We start from the raw sequence: 24,461 nt of genomic DNA, 5'->3' as shown, positions 1-24,461 counted from the left end.
ATGCTTAATTAAACTAATCACATTAAAGGATGCTTGTATGTCTGAAATCCTACCTGTTGTTAGACCCTATCATTTTGGTCCTGAGGAAGTTAAAAAAGTAATAAATAATATATAAGAGCACTAGTTCTTACCATACTGTCACCTGGGAAGACAATGTGTCACATAACCTAGTTCTAGAAGTAGGAAACTTTGTTCAGTTTCCATAATATCTCATGCTTAGATCCTAGCTATCATTTGATCACTCACCTGAGAGCATCATAAGATCTCGATCCAATACTTTCTTAACAAGATCAGATTCTCCAGTGAGCGAGCTTTCGTCAATTTTGAGGTCATTGCCTTGTATAAGTACACCATCAGCTGGTAAAAGGTCACCTAAAACAGAAGCCAAAACTATATTTAACAAACAAATCATAAGATACAGCGATGACAATAACATAAATGGGTATATTTACCATATTTTACTTGTGCAATGTCACCAACAACTATGTCAGCTACAGGTATCTGGATGACTTGGCCACCCCTGATGACAGTAAACTTCTGTTCTTGTTCAATGCGGCTTTGCAATCCCCTAAACTGCTTCTCTTTACTCCAGTCATTAAAAGCTGTCACTAATACCACACAAACGACAGACAGGAGGATTGCAGCTCCTTCAATCCATCCTGTTTCAGCTTCCTCTTCTTCTTCTCCAACTGATACTGTTCCACATACTGCAGAAAGTAAACAAATAATCCAAATTTCATATTCGGTTTTTATACTGATCTGGTTTATTCCAAAATTCCAATAATTTAATCCATACAATCATTACTTCACTATATTGAGTACGTTTTAATAACAATAACACATCTGCATATTCGGTATTTAAATTTAACTACCTCAGTTGCTTTCATATTACACACACTTTAGCAGGTAGTACCGATACAAGCATGTTAACCCACTATTGTATTACAGCTAATGTAAGGCTTTTTTAAATGGGCATCTGTTCTGTTCTTCCATGTCTTAAAATATATTTCTATTTCAATAGGTTTTCAGAATTTCCTGAAACAATTTCAGAATTGTTTAATCTCAGGTTTCTTTATTGTTGTTTTAGTTTTATTTATTTATTTAAGAAAATTTATATGGCCGCCCACTCACTCTCAGTGAATTTGGGTGGCTTATGAAAATAAAAACCCAATATACAAACAATAAAAAAATAACCCCATAATACTTCAGTTTATTAATTCATTAATTCTATTTTGGTCTAATTTAAGCATTTTAGCTTAGATTGAGTTGTCTTACTCTATATTCCCAGAGCTAGTTACAGAGGATCACTAATATTTTTTTGTAAATAAATAAGTTGGTAAGGCTATTTGGAACAATCTCTCCAAATCTTTCTTCTTGTGATGGAGTTTATAATCTCAGAAATTATGAAAGAAGCAACTGGGATAAAACACACTGTTTTTGCATTCTGATAAGATCTACTTCTTAAATTTTTGCTGGTATATTTTGAGTTCTAAATACAAGGTATCATCTCACCACCCACTTTTTTCAATTTTGGAAAGTGGGCAGTGGCAGAAATGTCCTCTGTTGGTCTCTCATCAGCATGATCTAAACTGTAAATTTACATAGAAAAATTATTACAACATTTACTAATTTAAGAAAATTTATATGGTCACCCAAGTCACTCTCAGTGATTACGTTTTAGTAGCAATATAAAAGTAACATGACATGGATCAACACTGTTCCCTTGGCATTAAAGTAAACTTCAAAGCTATGTATGTACAAGCACTCATAAAAATAAATGTACAAATAAATAAAACTAATATGTTTCATGATATATTTTATTCTTCTTCTATTTCTAATTGATGTACCTCAAATCCAGTTACTAGTCATCTTCAGAAATTCAAAATAAATGTTTTGCTATACATAGAAGGGAAAATGAAGATACCTCCTTCAACTGTTACAGCACTACTGTTTCTAGAGTGATATGTCTGCTTCAAAAGGTTTTATGTGTGTATGCATACACACCTACACTGCAGAAAGCTGGGAGCAACTCCCCAAGCAATTGTATGAGCCTTGCAAAGTAATTTATAGGGAAGTACTTAATTTGTCCTCTCACAAGTTGCAGAACACCTGTTCTTAAATAGATTAAAACCCAATTAAACAGATAATTTTAAATTGACTACTCATAGATACTCTGACTTTAATCTAATTTTGGATTAAACAATTTCTCATAAACAAACACATAACTAAACTAGTTCTTACTCAATTTACTTACTCAAAAGATATATCCCATTCAGTTTTCAATGCTAGTAATTATTTGGTCAAGTTTTCATAAAATTAAAGAAAAATAAACTCCAATTTAGTTGAAAAGGCTCCATACTGGGGTACAGAACAATAAAATAAGCTTATTATCAAAGGTGAACAAGCAGTACTAAAAAGGGCATGGCAAGCATCTCTACCAGAGATGATAACCCTTCTTGGGTACCACATATAGTCCATTTTTTCAGTTGAATTACAATGAAAGTTGTTTCTTTAGTGATTCAGTAAGTTTTAGAGGCCTTTATGCTTTATTAATTGTGAGGATCAGTAGATATTGAATTAAAAGCAGAAGAGCTACATTCAAAATTCTATCAATAAATTTCTGCTAATGCAAAAGGCCTTTCTCTTCTCTTTAGAATTCTCCAGCTTCAGAAATCTGAAGAATAAGCAGGTATTGGGTGGACAACACATTGCAATGTAAGGAGAAACCTCGTTTACCATCCAATATCATCAACTGATAAAAAGAAAAAACTGATTCAAAAAATAACAAGTAGAGCCAGTCACACTGTCATAAAATACTACTTAAGCTATATGGTTTATGTCAATCAGGACAAACATAGATTCTAATTTAAGACCAAGGATGGGGGAAGTGAAGTTGGAGCTTAATCCTCTCTTGGCCTGGGACCAGACCTTGCAATTACTGAGAAATATTAACAATGCTTCTTCCTCCTAACTTCTAAGGAATAAATACAAACAAAAAAAAGAAAGAAAGAAAGAAAAGAAAAGAAAAGAAAAGAAAAGAAAAGAACCCCAATGAAAGTGAAAAGAAACAATTACATTTTACCCAATTACATTTTAAATTAAATATTAAAGGCTACCCTTGGGCTGGCAGAAATAACTCATTATTTGTTCAGTGTGTTTTACAAACGGAATCTATTAATATTATAACATGTATGTTACCTTATAAAGCAGCCTTCCCAATCTACTTAGTTCTAGATCAGGAGTGTCAAACTGGTGGCCCGCAGGCCGGATGTGTCACGCGCTGGCCATACCCACCACTGGTTTAGCAAAGGAGGAAAAAGTCATGATTCATCATGTGACAATGGGAGTTTGACACCCTGTTCTAGATGTTGGCTTACTTTAATTAGTACTTACAGCCAGCAAGGTCAAGGGCTTTATTGGACAGAGAAGGCAGGTGTACTCAAAGCAGAGATATTCTATACCTGTCAGCTAATTCCTAAAAGGAGTCACTTTTTCACAGACATGCATGTAGCTATACGGTTTCTTACAAACAAGAGCTTGAGTTAAGGAGGATGCTCATTATTGCCTACTTCATGTTTCCTTTACATAAACATATATTTTCCTAAATCCATTCGGGACCAAGAGAAACCAATGAAAAGGAAATGCTCCTCAAAGGTTTCTTATTCAATTATACCTGAAGGTCTACAGAATGTAGAAGGCTGATAAGTCTGCCAGAAACCATTGGAAGGCAAGCAATGCTTTAGAAATTAATATACTAGTTTTCTCCCTTTTCTCGCAATCATGATCCTTTTCAACAGAGACTTTTGCTCCAATAAAATAATACTGCTTAGAAAAATGTTATATTTGGTGGTCGTGCAAATAGTATTAATATAACTTGTCAAATTTTGAATTAAGAGGAAACTGAAATTGCTTTGTAGCAGCCTTTGTGGACTATCTTTCATAAGAGCTCCTGGAAGAAGCATTTGTTCATTTTATAATTCATGATAAAAAATTAAGTGGCGCTGAATTGAGTGCAGTCTCTGGGGTTATATGAACATTCAAACATCAGAATTAATATAACACTTGCATCTCATATAGGTAAAAATAACTTTGAAAAGAAATATATATGAAGCATAGTAGCAGATTCAGATTTAAAGAAAGAATATATAAAGCTATACTGTATAATTCAATCAAAATGGGTTGATTAGTCATATACAGTTTTGTTGTCTTTTTTTGAAACTATTACTACCCTGAAAGACAGTGTGATAACTGATGTAGTTCTTAAAGTAGTGATATTGTAAAACAGCAACCTGGCAGTTCAGAAATTTGGCATTCAGTAAACACTACTTTCTTTTTTCTACATAATTTAAGTGAAATAATGGAACATTTAAAAGGATGGCTATGGCTATCATGTGATGGCAAGATTAAAAAATGTGGAAGACAGCACTCCTGGAATCATAGAAAGCAACCATAACCAAGAATTCATTGTATTTATTTAAATTACTATATCAGCTAAAACTATAACCGGACATACTGGGCAATTCAGCAGTGTTCTATAGCAAGAGTTATAAATACTTTGCTTTAAACATATTTTGTTGAGTAAGGTACAATAGCTTTATTAACAAATAAGCCTTAACCCTATTAATATACTACATTATAACAAAGCCAAGTAAATTACATGTTATGTAATGTGTAAACCATTAGGGTTGACTCTAAATAATATCCAGGGTTCTATCTGTTCTAAATGCAATACCTGTGTTTTAGTCAGCATTGCACTGGTTTCAAATTTATTTCTCAACACAATTCACAGTTATAATTAACTTTTAAAGTTTTAATGGCCTTGCTCCATTCAGACTACCTATGGAATAAACAGACAGAACATAGAACTAGATTTATCTGAGGTACGGAAGTAAGATTTACCAATTACTAATTATACTGCTGAATAAAAATAGGGATAATTAAGCAGATTGTTACAGGGAAATGAAACAGTTTAATTTTAAAACTTACACCAAATTCAAATATAAAATTTGATTCTTTGATTTTAAAATTGTTTTTGTAATAAACTTTACTTGTTAAATGTCAGAGTTATTATAAAAACTGAAACATGTTCCACTAGCCTGAAATCTTCTTGATCCTATTCTGAATAAAGAATATGTATATCCCCAACACTGAAATATTTAAAGGAGGCTTTGTTTCCAGGCTACTTTAAAAGTAAGCCAACAATTAAGGAATAGGTTTCCAACAGATTTCCATATTACAGAATGTCTATGGACATTCTCAGTCATCCAGGTCATGACTGTCCCAAATATGCTTTTTAAAAGAGTCAAAGAAAGTCCAGTTGCCTTTTGAAAAAGCACCTTTGGGACAGTATTTCAGAAGTCATCTCAGTGAACATGTCAGAGAAAGAATTCTGCAGAAAAACACTCTCACTTTACTACCAAACGCCTCTGACAGATTTTGAAACAATATGCAATTTTTGTCTTAGACCATTTCAGATACAGTGTTTTGATTTTAAGATTATGATTTTATCTGATAATTCTGACATTTTGTAGCACCATATTTAGTTATTACAATTAATAATATTACGGTAAATAAATATTTGTACTATGCATTTAGAAAAATACCTGTTCTGAAATCAGAACATGGTTTATACATCTTGATTGCTCCATTTAGCAGATTTCAATATAGATGAATGGCATTTTAAAAAAGAAATTTATCTAATAAAATGCTAATCCAGGAATATTAATCTGCACTAGTGTTTGCTAAGTAACTGAGTATTGACCTGGATATAAGAGTAAACATGGGGTATATATGTTAAATGTGTCTGCTTTTGCATTTACATCATCAGGAATGGGACTTAGAGAGGACCTTGTCCTGCCTCCACCGGGTTTCCTACTTCTTTCATTAATGCCTCTATTTAGACACTCATATTTACCTGTCCTCGGGAGCAGTAAAGAATGGAGTACATGAATCCAGGCCTGCTCCTGAATTCTCTCCAGTGAAAAATACAGCATCTGAAGAGATCCTATACTTGAGGAAATTAGATTATAGTAAAGCTCAAAATGCCAGTCCAAACATAGATTAACTGAGCTCTTTTGATTGTCTACACTATGTAACCCTGGGGAAATTAAATTAAGAACACAGAATGAAGTTGCTCTAATTATCCTTGTTTTCTAGATTTAAAAACAGAAGATAAAGGAAGAGTGATATGAAAGATTATATAAACCTACTGTCATTCCATCAGACATTCAAGATATGTGCATATGTGCATATGATATTAAAATCTATATCTTGCTCAAATGAAGAAATGACTAGAATTTAATGTGAATATACTTTAACCTGTCAAGTTCTCAGTTCTAAGAACACAAAACCCATTTTTTTGATTTCTAACACACTTATTCTGGTGTATTTCATGATAAATAAGAATAAAAAACCCCTATTTGATTACTTACATGCTTCGTTTCCTCCTGGAGGTTGGTAAAAAGAAAGGCCCAATGATATTATGGCTGCAATTTCTAAAATTATTAACGTAACATCCTGTAGTGCTTCCCATACTAACTGAAGAAATGTTTTTGGCTTTTTAGGAGGTATAAAATTCTTCCCAAATACAGCTGCTCTCCTCTCTATATCTGCTGGATTTCCACTTAAGCCTAAACAGTAAAAAGAGAAAATGGTTTTAGAAAATGGTTTATTGTCACCTCCTAACAAAAATGAAACATTTTCATACTGGATTTATTAAAATGTTAAATATACTGCAAATCTGTTATTTTGTATTTATTTATTATCATGCTATTTATCCCATGTTTTCAAGAAAAATAGCCACTAGAGTAATATCAGGATATTTTAGAGTTGCTTGCTTTTCTAAAATAGTAGCAGCAACTGGCTACAAATCACTGAATACATGTATTGTTTTACTGATTTTAATTTGATTTATATACATATACATATGCATATGCATATACATATACATATACATATACACATACATATACATACATATATATATATTGAGTCTAGATAAAAACCAGGTATGCTTTTAAATATATATATTTATTTATTTTGACAATTCAGTATATGCTAAACAACCCCCAAGTTTCGAAGAAATTAATTATATCAATATCTGGCATTAGGATTACATGAAGGGGTTGTTTTGTATGATAAGATTTTTTCTTGAATGCATAGAGGTTTGAATACAAAAGTTTTGAGTTTCTGCTCATTCATTGTTACCATGCCAGTTTCACATGTATCAAGCATATCTTTTTCCTTTTACACACATAACAATTGGTTGTGTGACTTTCCACAAGCATAAATTAATAACAGTAGCAAATTAGATGTCCTTATTTCCCATGTTTCAAGAAAGGGAAATTCCAATATGCTGGGAAGATTTTATTTTGGAAAATTACCAATGATTTCTGGGAATATCATGTAACATTTTTTTCAATGCTATCTGAAACTGTAACTATTGTTTGTTTTTAAAAGAAGTAAAAATATATATTGTGAGTACTTAAGGCAGATTTTGACCATTTCTGGAAAAAAAAATTCAAAAGGGAAACTTCAGACTTTTCTAACATTGCACTTCTCCGAAGCCTTTGCTCCAAAATAATTATAGCACGGAATATATGTGTGTTCTCAACACTTTGAGAACAAAAGCTGTTCTCAAAAGCTGTGCTACAAAAGCTGTGCAGGCAGAAGTAGTTTGTCCACCATTTTAAGTACTAATCGTATTTGTTTATATAACTGTATGTTACAAAGCCACTTGGTTATTGCAAATAACCTTGGTATTGCAAGAGCCTTGGTAGCACAGTGGACTAAAGCATTGTTATTAACATCTGCTGCTTGCAATTACTGCAAGTTCAAATCTCACCAGGCTCAAGGTTGACTCAGCCTTCCATCCTTTCAAAGGTAGGTAAAATGAGGACCCAGATTGTGGGGGCAATAAGCTGACTTTGTATAAATATGCAAAAAATTGAAGGCTATTGCTTAACGCATTGTAAGCCGCCCTGAGTCTCCGGAGAAGGGCGGCATATAAATTAAAGCAAATATATATCCAATAAGAAATTTTAAAAAAGAACATATCCCAGAATTGTATTGCTGTTTTATTTTCCCTGCCAGTATTAAGGAATCATTCTATTCTACCTGTATTAATATTGGGGGGGGAGGAAATCTCACAATTTTGCTTAATGACACTAAATACAACAGAAACAATGACAATAGAAGTGATTCCTATAGCTACTGCCAAGTTACAATTCCCAGTTGAATGCCCAATATTGGCTGGGAATTCTGAGCACTGTAGTCCAACCACATTTAGGCAACTCAGACCTTGACTACACAGAATTAAAACCCAATTTACATATTAGTAACACCCCAAGAACACTTCAGTTAATAACATGTTGGAAGTCAACATGTAAACACCTGCACTCAGCTCAATAAAGTCTGTAGGAGAATCCTAATGAACAAATTGGCCAATAGTTATTAAAAATGAAAGTGTTTCTCTTTTAAACATGTGTTGAAAGGACATTGTACAGTCATTACAAATCTCATAAATTATGAATGGCTCAAATACATAGAGATCAAGTTTGTTCCATAATTAGGCAACAAATAAATGTGAATAGGAGCCATGAGTTGTGGTCCAAAAAATGTTCACCAATGGTTGCTGGAAACGTCATATACATAAACAGCCCTTAATAAATCTTTTAGATCATGAGTGTCCAAACTTTTGGCTTGCGTAGGCCACACTGAGTATAGAGGTATTGTCTTGAGCCACATATAAAATATATAAAATGTATATGTATGTACATATGAATATGTATATAAATCACATGTTAAAAATTTATGATCTTGTGGAGCCACTTTACTAGCTGATGTGGACCACATGCAGCCCGTGGGCCATATGTTGGACAACCCTGTTTTAGATGGAAGATAGTATGTTTTACTATAATCCTTTTTTTAAAATATACACTGTGTGCACAATTATTAGGCAAGTTGTATTTTGGAGGATTAATTTAATTATTGAACAACTACAGTGCACTCAGTCAATCCAAAATGATAATACACCTCAAACCTGAATATTTAAGAAAATAAAAATGAGGTTTTGACTTTCTTAGGAGAATATCTATGTGTGCATAATTATTGGACAACAATTAGTGTGCAGAATTATTATGCAACTAAATGGAAAACAAAAATTTGCCCATCTTACGCTCGTTTATTTGCATCTGTTAAAGTGAGTATAATAAACAAACAACTTAAAATGTACAAATGGATATTTCTGACATTAAAAAAAAAAATCAGTGACCAATATAGCCACCCTTATTTTCAATAACAGTCATAAGCCATTCATGGAGTCTGTCAGATTCTTGATCTGTTGACGATCAACCTTTTGTGCTGCAGCAACCACAACGTCCCAGACACTGTTCAGAGAGGTGTGCTGTTTTCATTCACCGTAAATCTTCCATTTATGAAGGGCCCACAAGTTTTTAATAGGGTTTAGGTCAGGTGAGGAAGGGGGCCATTTCATTATTCTTTCATCTTTAAGGTCTTTACTGCCTAGTCACGAAGTGGAGTACTTCAGTGCATGCGATGGAGCATTGTCCTGTATAAAAATCATGATCTTCTTGAAAGATGCAGACTATTTCCTGTACCACTGTCTTCTAAAAACTGGCGGCAGGTTTGGGAGTTGATTTTGAGTCCATCTTCAACCCAAAAAGGTCCAACTAGCTCATCTTTAATAATACTAGCCCATACCAGTACCCCACCTCCACCTTGCTGGTTTCTGAGTCGAAGTGGAACACTGAACACCTTGTACTTCTGGACACACCAGGTAGGTTGCAGTTCTGGAATATGACAGCACTGGAGTATAATGGGTTCCTGGTAGCTTCATTCAAAGAGCACTGAAGTCAAAACAAGGATAGAGAAAGCTCGAACAGCATTCTTCAAAATGAAAAAAGTCTTTTGCAGTCATGACATAAGCCTAAAATTGAAAATCGGGCTTGTCAGATGCTACATATTCTCTATCCTGCCTTACAGAGTGGAGAGCTGGTCTCTGACAGAAAGCCACTTGAAGAAACTAGAAGCATTTGAAATGTGGATTTACAGGTGACTGTTACGTATAAGTTGGATTGACAAAACCAGAAATAAGGAGGTGATAAGCCGCCTGGGAAAGCCAAAGGAAATCATCAAAACCATAAAAAAGCAAAAGTTAGAATATTTTGGACATGTGATGCGACACCCAGAAAAATACGGCATACTTCCCTTAATCGTCCAAGGAAAGATTGAAGGCAAACGAGGTCCAGGCAGAAGAAGAACATCATGGCTTCAAAATCTAAGGGACTGGTTTGGACAAAATTCAACAGCACTTTTTTGTGTGGCTGTTGATAAAAATAGGATCGCCAACATGATCGCCTCATGACAGATATGGCACAAGAAGAAGAAGGTAGCTTCATGCTTGATCCTTCTCAAATCTTTGGCAATTAATGTGCATCTTTTTTTCTCAACATGTTTCTTGAGACCTTGTTCACTATTTGCAACAAAACGTTTTATGGTTCTGTGATCACACCCCAATATCTTAGCAATTTCAAGAGTGCTGCATCCCTCTGAAAGACTTTTTACAATTTTTGACTTTTCAGAGTCAGTTAAATCTCTTCCTGGCCTATTTTGCCTGAGGAAAAGAAGCTGCCTAATAATTATGCCCACCTTGACATATGATGTTGCTCTCCTTAGGCCACACCCTCCCTCATTACACAAATACACATCATCTGATATGCTTATATCCACTAAGCATTCAAATTTATACAGCTTGGAAGTGGAAAATACGCATAAAAATGATGATATGGTCAAAATACTCACTTGCCTAATAATTGTGCACACAGGGTAAGTAGCATTCTATTTCCACTGCTCTCCCCCCTCCCAAAAAACAGAGCAAGATACTTAAATACATTAAATACATTGAGTTTCGACCAGTACTCATACTCATGACTGTCACAGTGCCCCACAATCACATGATCATATTTTAAGTACTTGGCAACTGACATGTATTTACAATAGTTGCAGTGTCCCAAGTTCACGTGATCACAATTTGCAAACTTCCTGGACAGCGTCAAACAAGCAAGGTTAATGGGGGAAGCTGGATTCACTTAGTGACTGTGGTGATTCACTTAATAACTATGGTGATTCACTAAATGACTGGCAAAAATTAGGCATGGTTGTGGTCATGGTTGACCCAACAACTGCATTGCTTAGCGATGGAAGTTCCCAACCCAATTGTGGTCATAATTTGAGGATTACCTATAATGACGTTTAAGTAGCCTGTGAGTTTTACTAGGAAGTAATCAAATCAGAAGGACACATACTATAATGGGCCCTACATATAAAAATGCCTAGTTTTAGGAGAAAATGTTTCTGAAAAAAATGCATGAATAATTTGCGTAGAATGTTTCATTTTTTTTCTAACTGAAGTGTCTGAAAAAAGTTATACATAAAATAACAGGTTTATCTATCCTTACTTGAAAAGCTCAAGAAACTGTTAAAAAAATAAAAATAAGTTATATTTTTTTGGAAAAAATACCACATTATTGGCCTGATAAATGTGTGTTCACTATGTTGCTTCTTAAATTATTTTTTGGAAGCTTACAACACTGAGAAACAAACCTTAAATAAAAGGTTTGTTTTAATCCTAATATAAGAATATATTTAAAAATTACTTTTTAAAGTTTTTTAAACCAACTTTTTAAAAGTTAAAGATATAGAGCACAAAAGAAGGGGAAAAAACTACTATAGAGTTTTAAAAATCTCAGAAAACTCTTTTAGTAATGCTTTTTCCCATTAGATTTGAATGCACACACACACAAACAAACAATTCTTTCAAATGTTAAGAGAGGTTGTAAAAAAGGGATCAATTTTTCATTTGTGGTGGTCATGTGATAAAGCTATATCTTTTTGGCATAAAATACTTGGGGAGATAAGTAATATCAACAAAGAATTAAATGCTTCCCAGAGCTGGGTTTACTACAGGATCAAACCTCAAGCTTAAAAGTAAAGAACATATTATCTATTTAATTTTTGTAGCCAAAATAATTACACAACACTGAAAAACATTAGATAACATAATGTTAGAGATGTGGATTAACAAAATCTTTTCAATTGCTACATTAGAAAAATATCATAGATGAAGTTAAAATAAAAGAGGAACCTCAACTTAATCAAATTTGGTTATTTTCCTTATATATGCATCTTGAATTTATGTTAATGTAGTTACCTAATACTGTTTGTTAAGTATAGTTCAATAAAAACAACAGGGGCAAAATCATCAGAATTTCTAGCATCAAATGAAATATTACATGAAATCAAGGACAACAAAGTAATGCTTTTTCCCCTCCCTTTCCATTTATTTCAAAATTGCTAACCTGACTGTTTGTACTTTGTTACTGACCATTGAGTTTATTTCTAATGTCTGCTTAACTTGCTTTATCTGTTGTTTTTCATGGTCTCATAATCTTATCTAGAAACTATATTCCAAATGTCTTAATTTCTCTTGCTCTGTACTATGTATAAGGAAGCCATTCCTGCTAAAATTTAGCAGGAATAGAAATATGTCTATTATGGACATATATTGTCAACTGTGCCACTGCTGCATATTCTCCAATTTTGGCCTCCTGGTCTTGCATCACTGGCAGTTTCTCTTTCCCACTGTTATACTAAATATGTCCTGGCAGGTATCAGCATGCATCTTAGTAAACTGTGGTATTTTTGACATATTTTCTGGACTTATACCTAACAGAAATATTTGCAGCTTCAATTCAATATTTATTTTGTTCAACTCTACTTTTAATTATCTTAATTTAGAACCAAATAAATCCATTTAAGATACAACAAAAGCCAGGTGGCTCTTCACGTGACAAATAAAAACATTGTCAATTAACAAGGCCTTCAGTATCTATACAAGTCAGAATTCTCTTACTTAAAATTCATATACAATCATCCTTACCTTCATTTGGAGAAGTTTTCAATCTTGTACAGATTCCATATACATCTCCATAGCATTCTTGTATTTTATGCAAACCATCAGTAGCTCGCAGTTCCATAAGTGTACGAAGCTCTTCAAGTGTAATACCAAAATCTCCATGATTAGAATCTTTTATAGTGTATTTTACACCACCATATGCCACTGAGTTGTTGGCCATGTCTCCCATGGTGTATAGTTTTCAAAAGTAAAAAGTTTCCAACAAGAAACAATTTTGTATTTTGAGTATATCCAAAAGAAAAATAAATCCTTTGTATGTAAAAACCATCAAATATGCAGATATAAATCAACTCGAAATAGCCATAAGACACCTTGTCCAGGAGTGTTATCTTGAGTGTGTTCCCATTGTCTGTTCCTTCATTCCACTTCTAGCGAAAGGTAAATGGTATCTGCAAATAAAAGAGAGATCACAGCAATAAGATGCAATATTTTCACATAATCAGTTCATTCACTGCTAACAGTAAACTATATTGTTATACTTGTGATTCACAATGCTTCTTTGCTATTATAGATGATATGCAAATATGCTTGTGCTTGTCTTTCCCACATTCCTCTGAGTCTAAGTCTTTATATTTTATATAATGTTAATATCACACTACCTAGTCTCATTTTTTCCTCACCCCTTTTATATCAGCTATTTCTCTCCTCTATCCTTTCTCACAATGAATTAACTACACTACGGTTCTTGCCTTAATCTGTTCTTGTATTTTCCTTGATCTCACCTTTCTTCCATCATTTGCTTTTAATACCTTCTCTACAACACTGAACCCATACTGCAGTATCCCCATACTACAGTATTTTTAAATTTACTTTAATTCATTGGTCTAATTGCCCTTTCATGTTTCAGTTTAAAGTTACTTTAGTGAGTTTCCATTAATAAATTTAATTCCCTTCAGCCTAATTTTTGCATTTCATGAAAGATTTCCTTTCAAAAATGACTGACCTTAACAATTCAAAATCAGAACTAAAATCAGACTGCACATGGTCCTCAAGTTACAACCATTTGTTTAGTGATCATTCAAAGTTATGACAGATGCTGAAGGTACTTACAACTATCCCCAAAGTTACACCCTTTGCACCCACCCAATCATAGATTGTGATCTCGGCAGTTAACAACCCATTCACACTTAGCCCTGGTTGCCAAATGCTCTGTGATCATACAATTATGATCTGCAATATTCCCTGCGATCATGTGAGCACCATTTGCAATTTTACTTGCCAGTTTTCCCAGAAAGACAATGGGGAAGCCGACAGGGAAGACCGCAAGAACTGTAGCATGTCCAGAGGATTCTGTCTAGTCTTCAGGGACTGGCTAAAAAAGGTGCATAGCAGAATCCAAGCAGGATTTTCAGCTCCAGAGCAAAGCAGGGGATGAAAATTCTCCCTGCTGAAATCCAAGCAGGTCAGCAAAGGCCATGTAAAAGATGGGAGGTGCTGCAAACAAGTCTCTCTGGGGCTGAAAATTCTGCTTGGATTTCAGTGACTCTGCTTAATGACCCACAAGATCATTTAATGATCTCAACTGGGTGTGCTAGGATTGCGGTTGTTGGGTAAAGCTATGACATCTGAGTTACCTACAGATTCACTCAATGACCAAAATTAAGGTCCCAACTGTGGTTGTAAGTTGTGTACTACAGTCTAGTCAAGAAGCACCTGATCTTACAAATAGCTTAGAAATTTTACACAAAAGGAAAACAAGAATATCAATTTTATACACAAAAAGTAAAAAATGAGGCTGTTCTTGAGTATATCTCCAAGATAACAACTTTACAGTAGTTGATCAATTGCTTGGTTTGAGAAATACAAAAACCTAGGAACACCTTAAGTGGGATAGAACTTTATAAGATCTAAGATAGAAAGATATTAGAGATCACATTATTATTCTCTGTTCACAACAATGTGAAATCTCAGCAGCCAGTTCTTTAGCTGGTGTGGGCCTTCATATGGATCACATTTTTCCCCAAGGACTTATAATGTCATAATGTGTAGGTGTACAGATCCAAGCAATATGGCCTTTTGCAACTGACAGATGGACATTTTGTCAACTTATGATGATGATGATTTATTCCAAGCTTCCTTCCTAAGTATGTTTTTGATCGACTCGTTACAGCTTTTGATGAACATAACCAATATTTATTTTAAAAAAACAATTTAAGAGGATCCAATAAAGGTTTAACCTAAATACAGATTTGTAATTTTATGACAGTTCAAAATCAAACGTAATTCTTGTTAAATATTCTTACAAATATGTTTCTAATGTTAAACTTCATTATACTTGCTATTTGAAAATGTATCCATGGCACACTCTGACACAAAGAGAGAAGTAAAAATTTATTATAAATTGTTTCAATTATACAAATGTGCAACAAAATAAAGTGGAGAAGAGCCGCTCATGCTTGCGAAATTTTCCAAATGTGCAAGCATATCTGCACCTGTGAAAATTACTAGCTTACAAACCCATTTCCTAGTTAATGATTATGCTAGAAAAGAAAACATTTTTTTGTGGCAGAGGGAGGGAAATTCAACAAGAGCTGCAAACTCCAAGTGGTAATTTAGATCAAGGTAACTTACATCAGGTATTTAAATAAGCCATAAGATAGCTGCATAAATTTCCCACTGATACTTACTGCCTGAGCATGCTTCCTTATCTAATAATTAACTCATGTTAATTTACAGCAACAGAGTTTATTTATATAACATCATTCTTAAAAACACTTAAATAGGTATAAATTCAAGTTTAGTTTGTGGTTTACTCTTTTATTTGAACCTTAAAGAACTAATCTCTTTTTTCTTCCACTTATGTTCCTAATATATCTTGTCCTGTTAATATAAATGGCTGATAGACTGGCCCATCTACCTCAAATTCACATGAATCACAATAATTACCCAGGAAGTGGAATAAAAGTCAATTATGATCAGATACATAATTGTAATAATAATGCTGACATTTCTATTGCATTTCATGAAACGTTCCCTTCTTTCCCAATTTTTTTCCTTATCTTCAAATTTTATTCTTAGCTAATTTTCCTATTTTTACAATGTTTTCACTTAATAATTATTATTAAGATAATAATAATAATTTTAATTTTAATTATTCCTCTGCTTGTTAGTTATTGCTAGTTTCAAATATAAGGTTAAGCCTTCAGGTGATTGCTTAATTTTAGCTTAGCCATGTTATACGATTCTAATCACTCTGGTCTCTGAAAATCATAGTTTATGAATTCATACAGTGAGTGCATCCAGCCTCATCATAAGTGCATACACCAGAGTTTGTCAGTAATAAGTTCAGAGTTCTCAGATCTTCTTTAGATAGTTCCTCTGAGAGTCTCAAGAAGCACATTGGCTTTTCCTAAAGACCGCAGATTTATTTTTTCTATGGTGACCTATGCCTCTTGCTTCAGTTTTGCACTCTGTTTCCTACTCTGTTTCCTTGATGGAGAGAAAGCAGCTGAAGTTTTACATCCATTGAAAAACTTTCCAGGAGTATGCCATGAATTGTGTGTCTGTCAAAAAACAAGTGATTAAGCAAAGTATAATTCCAGAAAGCATATTGACAGAATATATGAGACTTCCTAGGACCCGAGGAAAGACCTCAACAAGGCTTGAAATAAACAATAATAGATTCATTGCCACCATAATCCCATTAACAAGTTAGTTATAAAGTCCAAGGAAGCTGCATTATGTGCTTTGCTAAACACAGAATTAGCTTGGGAACATGTAGCAAGAATAGATGTAGCCATGACATCCATTTTAACATGACACCATCAAAAATCATGGAGGAGAGAGGTCATTTAAAACATTCTAAATTGCCCAGCTGACCTGGTAAAGAAATATTTCCCCCCCAATGAAAGAAGGATATATAAATGGCCACCTAAAAGAGAATCACACATTTATTTAAGCCCACACTAAGTGTTGATTTCTTACTTTCTGGCTCCAATACTCTCATAGGGTGAACCAGGTCTTAGAGGAGGGAGACCAAAGGTTTTTGGACATAGAGTAGAGGTTGTAGGACAATAATAGGATAAAATACATTCTTATTTAGTGGTGGTGCAGTGATTAAAAATGCAGTATTGCAGGCAAACTCTGCCCACAGCTTGGAGTTGGATCCTGACAGGGCTCAAGTTTCATTTAGCCTTCTGAGATCAGGGTAATGAGGACCCAGATAATTGGGCCAATATGCAAATAATGCTGACATTGTAAACTGCCCAGAGAATGCTATAAGGTGCTATAGGGTAGTATATAACTGTAAATGTGATTGCTGTTATAGAGTAATAGCCCATGAGTCAGGAATCTAAGAAAAATGAAAAAGGGAAAATTGTTCACCCAACTTACTACTGTGTGAATTTATAAGAAAACGAGTTGATGGTTATTTAGGGATGGTTAATATATAAAGACAAAGTAGCAATTTGAGACTATGCTTACTTTTGTAAAAGACATATATACTTTTCAAGAATAGATATGATTTGGACTTCAAAGAACTTTGCTACTAAAATTTCTAAAGTACAGAAATTACCAAAATTCTGTGAGTTTGGTTTATAAAAGAAAATCCAATACTTTTAGATGAAGACCAAACACAATATGGATGTTTGTTAAAAGAAATTAAAATATTTTTGTAAAAATAATTTATGCAAAAGTATTAGAATGCTTTGGAATGCAAGTAAAGTTTTTATTAGAGGTTCTTTTATACCACATTAGAGTGACCTTAAAAAGAAGGGGCAATAGAAAACATAGGCTATGGAAAGAATTTCAGAGAAGATAAGTATTTCTCAACAAATTAAACTTTAACAAAGACAATAATAACAATAAGAGAAAGAGAAATAAAAATAAATTATGTAAAGCAAAAAAAAATATTATGTTTTGCAAAATTATTTGAAAATAAACCAGGGAAGTAGCTAGCATATAAATTATGAAAAGATTATGATAAAAATGATACTGAAGTTACAAGTGGAAAACAGTGTATTAATAGACAATTTTACCATACAAAGTGCTTTTCAATAATATTCCAATCTATGTAAATAAAACAACATTTCTCTTGTTCAAGGTTGTGGAAGATAATAATTTTGGAGAGAACTTTATATAATGGTTAAGATTGAGTTATACTTTACAGAAAGCACAAATACCTGTTAATGGAGAGCTAATAAAACTCTGAGATAAAAAAAAAAGAAACAAAATTGGGATGTCCACTGTGTCCTCTCTTGTTTATTTTGATTCTTGAAATACTGACAAGATGATTCTTCAAAATAAAAACAATGGTAAAGACAGTATTATTGAAATAAAACAAGATTAGAGGATTGTGATTAAAAAAGAAATTTGTTAAATTAAGGGTTTTTGCAAATGACTTGAGGTTGGTTTTGGAAGATCCTTTAAAGGGAATCAAAATATTAAAAGTGGGCAAATTAGAATTTGTTATTAGGTGTTGTGGTCTGCCAGCTGCCAGTGGAGCTGGCAGCAGACTTGGATGATGAGGTGGTTGGGGAACTTGGGCCAGTTCTGGAATCTAGGGAAGGTTCTGATGGATGCTCTGCGTTCGACACAGAGATAGAGCCAGGGGTGTCTGACATTTTCCAGCCACCAGAGAGGCAGCTGCCTTTGGAGGCTGAGATGAGTGAGGAGGAAGAACAGCTGGGGCCTGTTCCAGATGCAAGTATGCACAGAGCAGTTTGGAGAGGTAAACAATGGAGGACAAGGAGTCAACTCGGGAAACAAAGCACACATGGACACTGAATGGCCCCTCACTGGCTGGGGAATAAATAGAAGGAAAGGGGAGTGGTTGTCGTAGGAGATAACAGTTCGTATTTCTGGAAATTTTTCTCATTGTGTTTCATGCATCAAAGACTGCTTGCCAGAACTTAATTTGCAGCCTTTCGGCTGGGAGCTCACGGCCTTGCAATTATCGCAAAGAACTGATAAGGTCTGTTGCTGCCGTTATAACTCCTTGCAGGACTCTTGCCTGGACTTTTCGGTGGGTGAATGCAATTAATTCATAAGAGGTAAATAAAGAGGGGGTATTCGTGACAAGGAATCTGTTTCTTGCTTCTGCTACGGCTGGGTCAGAACATTGTTTTAAGAATAATTAACAAAAATATGAAAATAGATCATACAGAAATAGATCAAACAGAACTGATGAATAAGATTGAGAAGGTAAAATATTCTGGGTATCTATGTGACAAACATGAATTGTATGTTATTTTAAAATTAAAATAGCTATGTTAAGATATGAAATAAAATTAAAAAACTTGTTAAGAAAGGAGAAACTCCAACTGTCATTGCTAGGCAGAATTTATGTGATAAAAATAAATGTCTTAACTAGAATGATGTATTTGTTTTAGACAATACCTGTTTTGATAACGGATGTATCATTTAAACACTGGTAAAGGGATATAATTGTCAATGATTCTCCTATTTACAATTATTAGAAAGATTTAAAGTAGCAAAAGAATGTGCAGTTTAAAACATGCGGAAAGAGCTATTTCCACAGTTCATTTCATAGTTTAAACTTTGCTAAAGGCTGAGCTTCAATTGTATGTTTTCCGTATCTCTCTACACATCATGAATATTTAGAATGATATTTGTTTTTGTCTTGTTCATTTTTATATCTGTGCTCAAGAGAAATATTCGAAAATGATCCTCAGTACACATAATGTATGTTAAATGTGGTTGGCAGGCATTCGGCAAGCTAAGCATAATTTTCAAGAACAACCTCCCCCTATGCCTGAAGAGAAAAGTTTTTGATCAGTGTGTGCTACCTGCTCTAACATATTACAGTGAAACATGGACACTAACCTCACAATCGATATAAAAGCTATGAGTAGCACAAAGAGCCATGCAAAGATACATGCTCGGCATTACAAGACAAGATAAAAAACCCACACGTGGATTAGAGAACAAATAATTGTAGTGTAGGATATCATCAAGAGAGTAAAAGAATTGAAATGGAAATGGGCTGGTCACATAACAAGAAGAACTGATGGCAGGTGGACCAAGGAAGTCATAGAATGGATTCCACTTGATAAAAAGTGTCCACGAAAGAGACCTAAAACACCGATCAACGACATCAGCAAATATTGCAGCCCAATTGGCAAAAGAAAGTTCAGGACCATATTGGTTGGAAACATGCGGAAGAGGCCTTCATCCTGCAGTGGACAGATAATGGCTAAAATGATGATGACGACGCATAATGTATACTACATTCAGAGCAATAAACACATAAAAACATACTTTTCACAGTATCAAGAAAAAAAATAATACTTTAAATAGATCAGAAAATGACATCCTGGGAAATATCAAGATTTATAAAACAGAAATGATTAATAAGAATATGTACCGTTTCCTAGTAAATATTCTTACTAAGCCTTAAAGCCTACTAGTGCAAAGTTGCAGGTCTATTACATCTATAATTCTAGTCAGTTCATTCATTTACTGAAATATGATTTCTGAACTAGTACAATACTTGAAATTATAAGCATATAGAACCAATGGTAAGTCTCTATAAAGTAAGACAGGAAAAATTCATTAAAGAATATTAAGTCCTCAAATCTTAGGAGCCAGAAAAAAATATTAATCACATAATTAATGACAAGATTTTGAACTTGGTCACTATATTAATGGAATAATTCATCAGATGGGTATTTGCAAGATGCAAGCGACAGATAAATTATTTATACTGACCCAGTTAAAGATGATTGGCTAGAATGATCTTTGATCCCCTCCAAACCCATTTAATTTCCAGTTCACACTTCAAATAACAGCTGAGCAGTGATGACACCAAGATAGTGGCAGGAGAAAGAGGAAGCAGAACTGCTCACTCTCAGTGGTGCCTCAAAGATCAAATAGCATGACAGGGAAGGTCATATCCCCAAGAAAGAATTCAGAAAGGGTGGGAATCTGAGCCCAAGAAAGTCCCTGCTATCCCAGAATAATTTGGCTCCCAAACTTGTAACACAGATCACCTCCCTTTCTTCTTCAGTGAATAATTGTTGGAAGTTATTACTGTATATTAACTAGTTTAATCGATATCCTATTTATCTGGTCTCAATGCTTAACATAGCTATTTGCAAAATTATATAGAAGACTGAACAACATCATGGAGGAAACACCTTAAAGTAAATATTTTAAACTGAGTGAAAGAACATAGGATAGTGTCAGATGCTATTCACTCTAAATAGTTGCCAAATGAGGCTTTGTGTAATCCTGAAAGATAGGATCAAAGTTGCCTGGAAATAAGCCCAGAGGAGACCACTGAACTGATATGGCCTACATAATTGCCAATCCAAAACAGGCAATGTCAGAAATTTAATTGTAAGCTGCCCCGAGTTACTGATTGAGATAGGTGGCTATAGATATTAAATTCATACATACATGCATACATACTAGAATTCTGATTTATATAAGCTATAATGTGGAATTTAGAAAGTATTACAGCATTTCCCTTCCCTCCTAGACCAAAGAGTTCAAGCGGGGTTACCTATGTTCTTCGAAATCATCTCTGTATTCCTCTACAACACTATACCAGCTAATTTTTATTGGCAAGTTGACAAATATATCTCAATAAAATTTTAAGACATTGAATTCCACATTTGTTAATACAACACATAAATCTCCCCAAAGGCAAAAGAAAGCAATTTAACAATTCATCTTATCACTAGAGCTTGACATTTAGTTTTTTAAATATATGCTCTTAGCAGTAAAGTTGTGTCAATTTTAGGACCAATTAACTGAATTACAATGTATCCTGATAGATTTTTGGTATATGATATCTAAATATTTATCAGTTTTTATGATGTCCGCTTACATTGCTAAAATGTACCTTAGACAATCTTCCAGCCCTTCAAACCAGGTTTTATTCATGGCAAACATAAGGAAGCAAGAATTGTTGCTTCACATCAGTTCTATCAGTAAACAACTGAATGTAACATAAGCATTTTTGTTTATTTTTAAATAGAAGAGCAATAATATATATTTCTTACAACATAAAATACTATCTATTCTAGAACTTAAAATAACTTGCATTCAAGTCACAGAAAACCCTAGAACCGTGATGGTGAACCTCAGGTGGCATGCAGCGGCCTCTCTGTGGGCACGCGAACTGTTCAGCTCCACCGCGCATGCGTGTGTACCTCCTGCCAGCCAGCTGGTTGTTGGGTCTCTGCCACACATGTGCAGGGGCTGGGATGCATGCAGGGGGTGCGTGCACATGCATGGGGGGGGCCAGGATGCATGCGTGGGGGCTGCGCGCATGTGCGGATGGTGGAGCGCATGGGAGGAGTCTGCATGCACATGCAGGGGGTGGAGCGCATGTGGGGGGGATGCGTGCACATGCGGGGGGTTGTGCACACATTGCATTTGGGGAGTTTGGCTGCGAGCACCCGCATTTGCGCACACACGGACGTGCTTTGGGCACCTGGTCTGAAAAAGGTCAGTCATCACTGCCCTAGAAGATAGTCAGTATGACACTTCTAAAAATGACTTGAGTATATACAAGAAATTATAGTCCAGTCAGCCTAACATCTGATTGGTAGAAACAGTAAGTGAATGAATGAATGAATGAATGAATGAAAACATAATGAGTACATAATAGAGGAACAAGACTTGCTGAAGGGAAATAAGTATGAATATATCTTGCCTTACTAACCTTTTTAGTTTTTAGAGTTATCAACAAGCACATATATGGAGGTAATTCTGCTGACACTTATATTTTCAAAAAAAGCCTTTGATAAAGTTCCTCATCACATATTAAGATAGCTTAGTAGTCATGGGATAAGAAGCCTGAATTGCTAATTGATTTTTTAAAAACCCAGAAAATTAGAGTTGAGAAGGAGGTGGAGTCCCTCAAAAATCTCTTAGTTTGCTTATGTATGAACTTAACATGAAGGGGGAGCAGTAAGCTGGCCAAATTTGTGGATACTGAACTATTCAGTGTCATAAAAACCAAATGATTATGAAAAGCTCCAGGACAATTTATTTAAAACTGATGGTCAATCTAATGGCATACAATGAAAATATGCTTAGAGAATGCATACTAGCAGAAAAAAGAAAAAACAAAAGCAACTTTTAACTTGGTATGTACACTGATGAGGTTTGGGCTACCTGCAATTAACCAGGAAAGAGATGTGGGAGTCACAGTGGATGTTCAATTAACAGCCACATCAATATGGAGCAGCTGAGGAAAAAGTATATCCCATGCTAGGACTTATTAGGAAAGGGTCTGAAAGTAAAAAAATCAAAAATCAAACACTGATAAATTCCTTATTTAGGCCACAACTATGTTGGAATACCATATACAATTTTAGTCAACTTAATTTTCATGCTTTCCTGTGAACCAACTTGTAACTTCAGGTTATTGCTCAAGACAAAGTAGTAAGCACTGAGTCCGTAGAATGAATAATGCTCATAAAATAATTTACTGCACAAAATATACTAAACTTTTATAATGTTATTTTAACTACAGACTTCTAGATGAAGATAGTCTTACATAACAAGCTTGATCTCGTAAGAATGCCACAGATATGCTATACTGTTTGACCAGGAATCTAAAATATATAGTTGGTAGAACAGAATGAAGTCCCATTTCCCTTTATGCTTAAAAAACAGCTGCTTCTACAAAGAAACACTGACTGACATGTGTTAATGGGACCTTTTTCCACTACATTCTTACATGTGCCTGTCATCAACAGAATGATTTTCTCTTACACACTTATCTCATCATTAAAATTAGAGTGATGACAAGCATTTAGAAGATGATTTTTCATTTGCAGATATTAAAGAACTTTTCTGCATGCATTACACCTTAATGTACTATAAATCCCACTCAGATTTTCATACGGCTCGAACTACCAAATTTGTCTCTGCTTCATGAAACAAATCCTAGGAGTATTCTCTGAAGCTTCCAAAATTAACATGCTTAAACTGAGATCAACCCATCAATTTATATTAAATATATAGGTAATGTTACATATGATGGGTGAAGAGTTTTCATCCTAATTTAAATGGAGTTTTGTCCGTTGTTTGATTACTTATCCCCTCACAGTTCTAAAACTGAAATGCAAGCCAAGAATTATTTGGTAGATAGATAAGCCAGAAAGCTATCTTCCCAACAGTCAAGTACAATAAATGTGGTGTTGGATGTTGTTGCCTAAATGGTGACAAGGTCCTTGTGGTGCTACTGGAAACTTCCCACTAGGACGGTATCGAACTGAACAAGACCAACCAACATCAAGTTTCAGTGGCAAACCAGTTGGTAAAATTTGAATAATGCTAGGGCATTCCCTGGAAGCAACATGTGTTGGCATTGCCTAACCATCAGGACAAATGGGCAAAAGCCACCAGTTCAAGGATAGAACTGGCTAAAGAAGCTAATTCAAACATGACAATATATTATTGCCACGTTGAATATCAGCATGGTCTTCTGACTGTGTGCAGCGATGAGCTTGCAGAAATACTAAAGTGACACAAGGTAAATATTGTGTGC

General features: G+C 34.4%; 1 protein-coding gene across 9 annotated transcripts in view; it reads right to left on the bottom strand.

Moving 5' to 3' along the window:
* The window catches only part of ATP2B1 (ATPase plasma membrane Ca2+ transporting 1), a 77,349-nt gene that overhangs the window by 34,220 nt on the left and 18,668 nt on the right, over positions 1 to 24,461 (bottom strand). For all 9 annotated transcript variants that reach the window (XM_087874019.1, XM_087874016.1, XM_087874015.1 and 6 more), the window contains 4 exons: positions 12,959 to 13,383; positions 6,432 to 6,629; positions 453 to 707; positions 247 to 372 (listed from right to left, as the gene is read on the bottom strand). In XM_087874019.1, coding sequence (XP_087730145.1) covers positions 247 to 372; positions 453 to 707; positions 6,432 to 6,629; positions 12,959 to 13,163 — 784 coding nt within the window. In that variant the 5' untranslated portion in view covers positions 13,164 to 13,383. The remainder of the gene's footprint in view (positions 1 to 246; positions 373 to 452; positions 708 to 6,431; positions 6,630 to 12,958; positions 13,384 to 24,461) is intronic.

The sequence above is a fragment of the Pantherophis guttatus genome, chromosome 7, assembly GCF_059756535.1.
Source record: "Pantherophis guttatus breed Tessera chromosome 7, ASM5975653v1, whole genome shotgun sequence".
Lineage (NCBI taxonomy): Eukaryota > Metazoa > Chordata > Lepidosauria > Squamata > Colubridae > Pantherophis > Pantherophis guttatus.
Note: the sequence above shows the minus strand (reverse complement) of the source record. Positions and strands in the feature narration are given on the sequence as shown.